Consider the following 12,454-nt stretch of genomic DNA (forward strand, 5'->3'; position numbering starts at 1 on the left):
CTCACAAAAACTGAAATGCCTCTGCCTGAGTGCTGGGGATTAAAGGTCTGTGCCACCACTCCCCCCCCCCCTTTCACAGCCTTTTAAATAAATTTAAATGTCTATGGAACAACGACTGAAGTTGATATGTGGAGTTAATAATGGTTGGAAATGGGATTTAGTCATCTGAATGGTTTACTTAAATCCAGATTCTGAAGACCTTTTAAGAAAGGTATTAAAAACCAGGCAGTGGTGGCACAAGCTTTTAATCCCAGCACTCCGGAAGCAGAGGCAGACAGATCTTTGTGAGTTCTAGGCCAACCTGGTCTACAAGAGCTATTTCCAGGACAGGCTCCAAAGCTACAGAGAAACCCTGTCTCGAAAAACCAAATAAATAAATAATAAAACGAAAGGTATTAAAAGTCAGTTTGAGCCTGGCGGTGGTGGCGCACGCCTTTAATCCCAGCACTCGGGAAGCAGAGACAGTTGGATCACTGTGAGTTGAAGACCAGCCTGTGATACAAATCAAGTCCAGGACAGTCAAAGCTCCATTTCACCAAAAAATCCTGACTCAAACAAAAGGCAGTTTGAACCTGACCTGCTAGAACATACCTTTAAATTCAGCACTCCGGAGGCTGAGGAAGAACAACCAGTGTTGCATAGTGAGACCCTAACTAAAAAAAGAAAATTTGGCTTGACTGGATGCATTGTGCAAGTTTTATACAAGGATAGATTATCCTGAAAAGTTGAAGGGCTGCTGGATGAAAACTCTGGGATATACTACCCCTAAGATTGATGTTTTGTTGAGCTGGAGAGATGGCTCAGTGGTTAAGACCACTGGCTCCTCAGTCAGAGGACCCAGGTTCAGTTCCCAGCACCCACATGGCAATTCTGGGGCTTCTGACACCCTCCCACAGACACACATGTAGGCAAAATACTTATGCAAATGAATTGAAAAAAAAAGGTTGATGTTTTGCCATCACAAACGTCAAATTTCTACAAAAAGATAAGAAAATGAGACTCAGAAAGAATACCTAGATCTAAGCACATTTGCACCCCGTACAGGAAATACCAGCTGCGGTTCCCTAAGGAGTATTTGTCTTGCATTGCACATTTTTTGGTAGATTAAAATCTTTTTGTTTTTCAGGTAGGCCAGGCTGGCTGCTAATTCATTGAGATCCACCTGTCTCTCCCAAATGCTGGGATTAAAGATGTGCACCACCACCCACTCAGCAATAAAATTCTATCCTAGGAAATTTTGTGTCTAAAATTTCTTTTTTCCTTTTCTTTCCTCATCCTTTCACCTCTCCTGGTGTCTTGGAGTCTCCAAGACACTCATGTTCACCTGCTCAGGTGTCATAACGCTGAAATCATAGGCAAGTATTGCCATGTGGGCCTCTCAGATTTTTTAAATACAAAATTTGTAAACTCCTGGTCTACAAAGCAAGTTCCAGGACATTCAGAGCTGTTACACAGAGAAAAAAGGTGAAAAATGAAATTGTGAATTCCATGAATTCTCACAATAACAATGAGAAGAGTGCTTGTGTAAAAATAGTGATTGTGGGGGAGGGGGGCTGGAGAGATGGCTCAGCAGTTAAGAGCACTGACTGCTCTTCCAAAGGTCCTGAGTTCAATTCCCAGCAAACATGTAGTGGCTCACAACCATCTATAGATCTGGTGCCCTCTTCTGGCCTACAGGCAGGATACTGTATAAATAAATAAATCTTTAAAAAAAAAATAATGATTGCGGCCAGGCAGTGGTGGAGCACACCTTTAATCCCAACACTCAGGAGGCAGAGGCAGGCGGATCTTTGTGAGTTAGAGGCCAGCCTGGTCTACAAGAGCTCGTTCCAGGACAGGCTCCAAAGTAACAAAGAGAAACCCTGTCTCGAAAAACAATAAAAAAAAAAAAAATAAATAATATAATAATAATGATTGTGGGGCTGGAGAGATGGCTCACAGGTTAAGAGCACTGATTGTTTTTCCAGAGGTCCTGAGTTCAATTCCCAGCAACCACATAGTTCACAACCATATGTAATGAAATCCACCAAATCAGACCAAGATATTCTTTTTTTTTTTTTGGTTTTTTTTCGAGACAAGGTTTCTCTGTGGTTTTGGATCCTGTCCTGGAACTAGCTCTGTAGACCAGGCTGGTCTCGAACTCACAGAGATCCGCCTGCCTCTGCCTCCCGAGTGCTGGGATTACAGGCGTGCGCCACCACCACCCGGCAAGATATTCTTTGTGTATACCTTGATTACTTAAATATTTATCTTTCTTCCTTGAATGCATTTTTTAATGTTCTTTGAGATTGGGGGGAGGAGGAGATGTGGAGCTCTTGGCCTAGAACTTACAGAAGTTTGTCTGCCTCTGCCTCCCACGAGCTAGAATCAAAGGTTTGTGCCACCACTACCAGCTCATTTTATTTTTTGGCAAAGTCCCATCTTACTCAAGCCGGCCTCAGACTTAAGAGATTTACAAGCTTTGTAAACTTTACATTTTCCTAGCTACACTGAGTATAGACATTTGTGCTTATTTGCATAGAAAGTTTCTATGTGAAAGTGTTAGGTTTCAAACCCCAGGACAAACGGCCACCTGCCGTGCCTGTTTAACACACCACAGAACATCTCACCCCACCCCCACCGCAACCTCTCCCACTCACAGTCTTCTCCCCAGCTGCTACTCCCTACAAAACTCAGCCATTTCCTTGTTTTAATCCCACTCTCCTGGCCTCTTGGCTTCTCGTTCCCCTCCTCACAAGGCTGGGTTCAGTCGGCTGGCTGGTCATGTTCACTCTGGACGCTCTCAGATGTCTCCGCCTCTCTGCCTGTGCTCTCCCTTATAATAAGAACCTCGGGTGGGAGAGAGAGAGCGCCCTGGCTACTAATCCAGAGGTCCTGAGTTCAATTCCCAGCAACCACGTGGTGACTCGCAACCATCTGTAATGAGATCTGGCGCCCTCTTCTGGCTAACAGGCACACATGCAGACAGAACACTGTATACATAATAAATAAATCAATCTTAAAAAAAAAAAAACTCTACCAAAACAAAGAAACTCTGCCTCAAAAACAAAACAAAACAAAAACAAAAAACTTCTACCAGATCCATGTCTCCAGACTAACAGAAGACCTCAGGGAAGCTTTAGATTATAGCAGTTTGCTTCTTTTATCTAGAATGACACAGAGATCTGAAAAAGACCTAGATGGTAATATAACTCAATAGTAGTGTCTAAAGCACTTAAAATCCTGGGTACAGAGTGGGTATGATGACATATATCTTTTATCCCAGCCTCCAGGAGTAGAGGCAAGAAGATCTTTGTGAGTTAAAGGATCACCTGGGTTATATGGTGAGTTCCAGGACAGCCGGAAATACACAGAGAACCCCTGTGGATGGTGGTGGTGGTGGGGATCCTACCCTTCAGAGACACTCCTTAAACCCCAAGGTAAACAACTTAAAATCGCTTCAGGAAGTCCCTAAAACTGACCAAATTCACCAGACCCCTTCTTCCCAAGAGCCAAGCTACAAAGGATATTCCCAGAAAATCTAAGCCACAAAGATTCTGAAACTAGTTCTGCTGCCTGGAAGAAGCAGAAGCCAGCTTAACTGCCTTGAAGAAGTTTAGACCTACTACGTCACTTGGAAAGGACACTGTCCAACCTGTGTGCTTCTGGTTCCCAGCTTTTGTGAGATGTCACCGTGCTGGGGTGGGCTTTGAATCATTTCTGTTCTGGAAGTAACCCCTCAGTCATATTCCTGCAGTAACTCTAGTAAATCTTTTTGGTTTACCTAGTTGGAATTTGGCCCTATCGTGTAGTGAGCTACCTGTCTAGGTGTGAGCAGAGTGTGTGTGTGTGAGTGTGCATTGCCTAGGAAAGGTGCTGTCACACAATAGCATCCCCATATACATCACAAATACACAAACACACTAAGAACGTTTGCAGAAGCTGGGCGGTGATGGCACACACCTAATCCCAGCACTCAGGAGGCAGAGACAGGTGGATCTCTGTGAGTTCAAGGCCAGCCTGGTCTACAAGAGCAAGCTCTAGGACAGGCTCCAAACCTACAGAGAAACCCGGTTTTGAAAAAATAAACCAAAAAAAAAAAAAGAGGAAAAGAAAAAGTAAAAAAAGAAAAGAAAAAAATCTTTGTACATTTGCAGATATGTACAAAGATTTCTTCTTATTAGATGTATTCTGCTGTGGTGCCTACTCATATAAAGCACATTACCTGTTAGGATATTTGAACACCGAAATGGTAGGCATGTGCTACCATGCACTGCTGGTTGGTTTTGATTGTTGTTTGTTTTTGAAGGACTTTCTCAAATGTAGCCCAGGCTGACCTGGAACTCACAATCCTTTTACAGAGTGCTAAGATTGCATGTGTTTGTGGCTAGAGAGATGGCTCAGCAACTAAGAGAACTTGCTACCTGTCCAGAAAACTGTTATTCAATATCCAGCCACATGGTGGCTCACAACCACCTGTAACTCCAGTTTCAGAGGATCCCATGTCCTCTTGTGCCCTCCAATGATACTGCATTCATGTGGTACACAGGTATACATTCAGGCAAACATTCATACACATAAAATAAAAATAATAAAATCTCAAAGAAAAAAGTGTGTTTGGCAACAAACTTAGGTTTTGGTTAAAATTCAGCAAACTAGAGAAAAAAATCCAAACTATAAGGAGCAGTTATTCTCAAGTACAAGAAGAAGAAGAAGAAGAAGAGGAGGAGGAGGAGGAGGAGGAGGAGGAGGAGGAGGAGGAACTTGCTTAGTAGTGGTAGCACACGAATTTAATCCCAGCACTAGGGAAATAGAGGCAGGTGGATCCTGAAGCTTGAGGCCATCCTGGTCTATACAGTGAGTACCAGGACAACTTGGGCTACACAGAGAAACCTGTCTCAAAAAATAAACAAACAAACAAAACAACAAAACCACACAAAGAACTTTCATCCACTGATATCACTGCTGTCTTTTAATTTGAGTCTTTGGTTCTAGAAGCCATGAACTTGTCATTTTTGTTTATGAGGATTTATCAACACAAGTGTGGGTAACCTCAAATAATGCATGCTTGAGAGACTTTAAAACCAAGTTCTCAGCTCAAAGGAGATGTATTGCCCAGAGGGGCAGAGAGTAGGGCAAGGGACAAAGACAGGAGACAGAGGAAGACGGAGAAGGGAAAGGGATATTTGTCCCAGGGGACAAAGGACTGCCTCTTGATAGAAAGGAGACAGACATGGCCCATGGTCAAATAGCAGTTTATAAAGGTAAAAGGAGAAGCCTGTCTCAAAACCAAGAACATTATAAATAACAAAACCCCACAAGTTATGGTATCATCTTCTAAATAATTTTAGATAATACCTTAATAGTTTCTGTGTTTGATATATGTAAGTCCTTGTTGATTATAATTAGTGCCTGACCTCTGTACAAAGGGGGAAAATTAAGCTTAACATTCTTAGATCAATATGACTGTTCATTTTTGTACGATGTCAAGTTTAGCATGACATGACTAGGCTGTTTTCCAAAGTCATCTCTTTGTGTGTGTGTGAAATCATTCTTTCTAAAAATGTTTTCAGATTTATTTTATTTTATGTGTATGAGTCTTTTGCCTGCATGCATGTAGGTGCAACAGATGCGTCCTGATACCTAGCCCGTGAGTTCAGAAGGCTGGATCACTGAAACTGGGGTTGTCGATGGTTGTGAACCAACACGTATGTAGGTGCTGGGAATCGATCTCTTGTCTTTTCTGGAAGAGCAGCCAGTATTCTTTTTTTTTTTTGGTTTTTCGAGACAGGGTTTCTCTGTGGCTTTGGAGCCTGTCCTGGAACTAGCTCTGTAGACCAGGCTGGTCTCGAACTCACAGAGATCTGCCTGCCTCTGCCTCCCGAGTGCTGGGATTAAAGGCGTGCGCCACCACTGCCTGGCCAGCCAGTATTCTTTACCACCGAGCCACCTCTCCAGCTCACTGAAATAATTCTTTAAGCATCTAATGTTTATCAGGCACCATGGCAGGCACAGCAATGCAAAGTTGTATAAGAGACAGTACTAGCCTTACTGCTTCAGTCTAACAGTAAAACAAAACAAACAACACACACACACAAACCTGTGTGATTCAGCACCAGAATCCTTTTCTTCTTCCTTTAAAGACATTTTTAAAATTTTATTTATTTTCTATGTGTGGGAGTTCTGCTTTTTCATATGCCTGCGCATCACAGGTGCCTACAGCAGTCAGAAGAGGGTTTTGGATTCCCTGGACCTGGAGTTATTGTTGCAAGTTGCCTTGTGGGTGTGAGAAGTTGAGCTTAGGTCCTCTTCAAGAACAAGTGCTCTTAAGCAGGGGGCCATCTCTCCAGCAACCTCCCCCCTTTTTTTAGATAAAATCTAACAAATTCCAGACTGGTCTTGAAATTTTAAAATTCCAACTTTTGATTTATTTTGGGTTCCTGCACCATGGCACATGAATGGCTGTCAGAGGAAAATTTCCAGGAGCAAGTTCTTACCTCTCACCAAATCTGTCCCAGGGATGGAATTCATATCACTTGGCAGCAGGTGCCTTTACCGACTGAACCGTTTTGCCAGCCTGAAACCATTTTTTTGAAAAGCCATCTCGTAGCTCAGGCAAGTTTTGAATTGCTATGTAGCAGCCAGTGACCTTGATCTTCCTGCCTAACCTCTCAATGGCAGAATTACAGGCAGAGCCACCTAGCTTGGATTATGTTGTGATGGGACTCATCCCCAGCGCTTCTGCATGCTAAGCAAGCACTCTACCAAACGAGTTACATCCCAGGCGAATAACATATTTAATATAATGCGATTATTTTATTAAACAACATAACTGCCACTGGTTCTGGAAATTTCATCTTTCCACATTCCTTAGTTAGGCGCTAAACCCAGGACTTCGGGAATACTAAGCAAGTGTTCTACTCGTCAGTTACAAGCCCTGTGAAATATTACTTATCTTTGAAAAAATAGTACTGACATCAAAACTCATTGAAGCTGGGTGGCGGCGGCGAAAGCCTTTAATTCCAGCACTTGGGAGGCAGAGGCAGGCGGATCTCTGTGAGTTCCAGCACCGTTAGAGTTGTTATAGAGAGAAACCCTAATTTCTCAAAAAAATCACCCCCCCAAAAAAAAATCTAATTGAAGATCTTCTTTCAGTAGAGAGATTATTATTATTATTTTTTTTTTTCCGAGACAGGTTTCTCTGTAGCTTTGGAGCCTGTCCTGGAACTCGCTCTGTAGACCAGGCTGGTCTCAAACTCACAGAGAACCACCTGCCTCTGCCTCCTGAGTGCTGGGATTAAAGGCGTGCGCCACCACGGCCCAGCCTGAGAACTAAAGCTTTTAATTTACAAATTGTATATCTGTCAAAATGAAAACAGAACGTTTCCAAGAGACGCCAACTCTAAGAGCTCGCACCTAAAAACGCAAAGGTGTGCAAACTGAGCCAATCGGGGACGGGCCTGTTCGAAATCCCGCGGTAAGGAAAGGCCGAATCAGCCAATTTTCGCGAGATTTCGGGGCTTTTTCCGTCTTCCTCTGTCTCGCAGGAACACGATTAATCTCGCGATTTTTGGGAAGTTCCGTTGGGGAAGATGGCGGCGGCCGCGAGCACCCTTCTCTTCTTGCCGCCAGGGACTTCAGATTGAGCCTTCCCCGGAAGAGTGGGGGCCGCTGGTGCGCTGCTTCCCCGGAGCGCAAGCCAACTTGGTTCCCCTCTTAGTGGTGGGGAAACGCTTCCCCTCCCGTGGCCGACCCAAGATCTCGCTGCTGTCAGGATGAAGGCTCAGGGGGAAACCGAGGGTGAGTGACGGAACGGGGGTGCAAGAGGGGGCGGGACACAAGTGTGGCGAGCCAATCTTTGAGAGGAGGTGGGGACCCACGCCCCTCCAGGGCCACATTGCACGGAACTGGGTCCGGTGGAATGTGTATATTAGATCGTGTATATCAGCTCGTCTCTGTGTTGGCGAGGACGGAGCGCCAGCTCCGAGGTGCTCTCCCCTCCCCCTTTGTGAAAGGTTTTCCGCACCAGCACGAGTTGGTTGAGTCTCAGGGTCGCTTAACCTGGTGGGACTCCGGGAGAGTGAAAACGGAAACTAGTAAACCTCTTTGTTCCGCGAGCGAAGTCTGAATATGCTATGACAGGAAGACACAACAGGGTCATGGAGGGCTTAGCTTGAATGACAGACACGGTTAGGTCTCTTGTCAGAGTTCAAGTCCTGTGTCGTGCGTTTTAAAGACTGCTCTTTTAATTGTGTTTGAACAGTGTGGCTTTAAAGAGAGATTGGAAGGATGTGTTAGGAACAGCCCCCCCCCCCCCAAAAAAAAGCAATTTCCCAGAAGAGGGCAGGAAAAAGGGCGAGATTGAATCTTTTTGGTTTTGAGACAAGGTCTTCCTGTGTAGCCTAAGTTAGCCTTCAGGTCAGGACAGTCTTCCTGCCTCGTCCTCCCAACTACAAGCTTACAAACCTGTACCCTGTACGGTCAACAAGAGGTTTTTATTATTTTTGTTTGTTTTGTTTTAAAGTTTGTTTGCTTTTTTTTTAATTTGGTTTCTTTTTATTTTGTTTTTTGACCCAGAGTTTCCCTCTGTAGCTTTGGCTGGCCTGGAACTCTATCTGTAGGCCCGGTGATCTGGAACTTAGAGATCCAGCTGCCTTTGCCTCCCGAATCTTGGTTCAGATCCTCCCCTCACTACCTAAATGCGTATCACCTGGTTTATCCAAACTGAAGCCATGACCCATGTAGGAAAATGGGGCAGCGAAATAAGCCATACTTAGACAGATGCCACATTTTCCCTCTTATGAGGAGTCTAGACTTAAGTATGTGTTTATGTATGTGTTGACTTTGAAAATACAGACCCATGTGAAGATACTTTTTTTTTCTTCTTCAAGACATGCTTTCTCTGTGTAGCCCTGGCTGTCCTGGAACTGCTTAGTAGACCAGGCTGGTTTCAAATTCATAGAAACCCACCAGCCTCTGCATCCTGAGTGCTGGGATTAAAGGCGTGCGCCACCACCGCCTGGCATGAGGCGATTTTAAGGGAAGAAAGGTTAATGAAATGTGCCATGAGAGTGGAAGGCAGGGCTGTGCGGAGGTTGGGGCATTGATGGAGTTGGAGGAAGAAGAATTAGGACAAATTGTGATGTTCTAGATGCATAAGAATGCCAAAGTGATCCCCATTTCTTTCTTTTTTCCTTTTTTTTTCTGTTTTGTTTTGTTGTTTTTTTTTTTCAAGACAGGGCTTCTCTGTGTAACAGTCCTAGCTGTCCTGAAACTAGCTCTGTAGACAATACTGGCCTCAAACTCACAGAAACCCACCTGCCTCTGCATCCTGAGTGCGGGTATTAAAGGCGTGCGCCACCACTGTCTGGCCTCATGATCTCCATTTCTTTGTATGTTAACTTAAAAAATGATTTAGGGACTGGGGGTATAGATAGAGCAAGGGTGTTCATCTTCCTGGGTCCAATCCCCAGCACCAAAAGAGAAGGAAAAAGGGGGAAGTAACAACAATTATGCTCCCAAATTAATGAAATAAGTGTTTTCATACTGAAAACTAGTTACATTTTTTTTCAGATTGTACTTAAAAATTTTTATTCAAGATATTACATGTGTATTTATGTAATTAAAAGTTATTTTTTGGTTCCAATTAAATGTTTGATAGAAGCTGGGGCCGGCATGCCTATAATTGCACTACTGAGAAGTAGAGGCAGGAGGAGGAGAACTTCGACTGTTCTCCCCTGCTCAGCAAGTTCAAGGCTAACTGGGCTGTGTGAGACCTCCCTCGGGGGTGGAGGTGGAAAGGCTAGACAATCTAGTCGCTTGATAAAATGCTTCTTGTGCTAAAGACCCGTACTATGGAGGACGAGACAGGCAGGTCTTTGGAGCTCTCTCAGTGAGCCTAATCAGTGATTCCCAGGTCCCAGTTAGAGACACCTCCCCCCCCAAAGGGTGTCTGTGGCACACATCGCATAGGATAATCTAGTCTAAAACTCAAGCCTGGGAGCTGGCTCATGTTTATAAACCCAGCAGTTTGGAGGTAGAGGTAGGAACATCAGGAGGTCAAGGGCAGCCCTTGAATTTATTTGTTTAGAGATGGTGCATCTGCCACAGGGTGAGTGTGGTAGTCAGAGGACAACTTGCAGGAGTCAGTTACTTTTATCCACTGTGGATTCTGGAATTGAGCTCATGCTCTTATATGGCAACAGATGCCTTAACTTCAGCCTTCAAGGTCATCTGCCCAATAGACCTGGAGGTCAGCATGGGCCATGAGACACCGTCTCAGAAAGGAATAAAGGGGCTAAGTGATTAAGAGCCCTTACTGCTCTTGGCATTAGGCCCAGAATTCGGATCCCAGAACCCACACACCTACATGGCAGCTCACAACCATCTGTAACTCTAGTTTTAGGGGTCCTGGTGCCACTTTCTGACCACTTGAGTACTGAACAGATGGGGTGCACATACATGCAGGCAAAAAACCTCACACATAAGTAACTTTTTTTTTTTTTAAGACAGGGTGTCTGCCCTGGGTATAATGGTATTTCATTTGTATTTTAATAAATAAAACTTTATTGAAGATCAGAGAGTAAAACAGCCTCACTGTCAGCTTTATAGACCAGGGCAGTGATGATGCACAACTTTAATACCAGCAGCCACACTAGTTTGCCATGGAAACTGGGCGGTAGTGTTGCATGCCTTTAATCCCAGCCCTAGAGAGGACTATAGAATAGGAGGAGACAGCTCACACACAGTTTCATTCTGACATTCCTGGAGGCAGGACTGTCATTTCAGACTGAGGTCAAGGTATGAGCCAGTGGATGGTTTAGGATGAACCCCAGTTTCTGTCTCTGGATTTTTATTAATCGTGCTAAACCTGGGTGTCCTGGAACTCACTTTGTAGACCAGACTGGCCTCAAAATCAAAGAGATCCTCCTTCCTCTGCCTCCCGTATGCTGGGATTGAAGGCATGTGCCACCATTTCTTGGTTGATAACACTTAAAAAAAAGAATATTTCATGTATGTGGTTGTTTTGTCTTCATGTATTTCTGGCTACCAAATATATATCTGGTGTCCTTGGAGGCCAGACAAGGCCATCAGATCCTCTGGTACTGGAGTTAGATATGGTATGAGCTGCTATGTGGATTCTGAGATTCGAACCCAGATCCTCCAAAAGTTCAGCTAGTGTGCTTAAAAGGATAGGTAAAGCATTGTGGAACACTGCTTTGATCCTAGTATCCAAGAGGCAGAGGCGGGGGATCTCTATGTGTTCAAAACCAGACTGTTTAGACCCTGTCTAAAACCAAACCAACAAAATATCTAGGCTAGAAAGATTCTTGGCCTCATAATAAAAGACAAAGATCGCTTGAAGCATGTTGTCCTCTGACCTTCACAGGTACTGTGGTAGGCTAATACCCGTACTTATACACATACACAGACATCCAGATACAAATAATGATCAAGTTTGTTTTGTTTTTGTTACTAGTAGTATTTTAAATGTTTGTTTTATGTGTGTGGGTATTTGGCTTGTACGTCTGCACAGCATGTGTGCCTTGGGCCTCAGGAGGCCAGAGGAGAGTGTCAGATCCCCTGCAATTGGAGATAGAGATGTTTGTAAACTGATATATGGATGCTAGGAATCTAACCAGATCCTCGCGAAGAGCGGCTAGTGCTCTTAACTACGTAGTCGTTTTTATAGCCCCTTGGTTTTTATTGTTTGTATTAAGACGGTCTCATATAGACTAGACTGTTCTTGACATCACAAAGATATGACTGCTTCTTCCTTCTGAGCGCTAGGATAAAAAGTGTACATCACCATTCCTGGCATAAAAATTGAAAACTATCTTCTAAGCCATACATAGTATATACATGTAATCACAGCTACCCAGGAGCCTAGGGCAGGAGGATTGTTGCGTCTAAGAATTCAAGGCCTACAAAATGGAATAGTAAGACCCTGTCTCTTAGGAAAATAAGTTAGAAAATATTGTGTGTACGAGTACTTTTACAACATGATCTTCCTCTGTAGCTCAGGCTAGCCTTGAATTCACAAACCTGCCTCAGTCTTTCCAGTGCTGGCATTGAAGCTGTGGGCAGCCATGCCTAGCTTTCTTTGTTTTAGAGTAAATGATATTAAAAATATTTTGGCAGTTCATAAGTGAAATACAGGGATTGTCTGTAAGAGAAATGGTGGAGGTCTTGATGTCAGAGTGTCTAATGATGTTTTCTGTTTCTGTTATAGAGTCGGAAAAGCTGAGTAAGATGAGTTCCCTCTTGGAACGGCTCCATGCAAAATTTAACCAAAATAGACCTTGGAGTGAAACCATTAAGCTTGTGCGTCAAGTCATGGTGAGAATTGTGGCTAAATGGGTTAAGTACTAAGGGAATTACTTAATAAAGCAATCTTTCTGAATCCATGGTGGGTATTGATTTCAGAGGCAAGCTTAGGAAGGAAGTGGCTCGAATTCCCGTTATCTACAGGGGT

The 12,454-nt window shown here is 43.8% G+C and overlaps 1 protein-coding gene across 3 annotated transcripts in view; it reads left to right on the forward strand.

The window, feature by feature from the left end:
- The first annotated feature begins 7,569 nt into the window (after positions 1 to 7,569).
- The window catches only part of LOC121456248 (mediator of RNA polymerase II transcription subunit 1), a 42,004-nt gene continuing 37,119 nt past the window's right edge, over positions 7,570 to 12,454 (forward strand). For all 3 annotated transcript variants that reach the window (XM_041664195.1, XM_041664197.1, XM_041664196.1), the window contains exons 1-2: positions 7,570 to 7,779; positions 12,212 to 12,318. In XM_041664195.1, coding sequence (XP_041520129.1) covers positions 7,755 to 7,779; positions 12,212 to 12,318 — 132 coding nt within the window. In that variant the 5' untranslated portion in view covers positions 7,570 to 7,754. The remainder of the gene's footprint in view (positions 7,780 to 12,211; positions 12,319 to 12,454) is intronic.

Source organism: Microtus oregoni, unplaced genomic scaffold (assembly GCF_018167655.1).
Source record: "Microtus oregoni isolate MIOR12 unplaced genomic scaffold, Mior012 000015F_ref0000493, whole genome shotgun sequence".
Lineage (NCBI taxonomy): Eukaryota > Metazoa > Chordata > Mammalia > Rodentia > Cricetidae > Microtus > Microtus oregoni.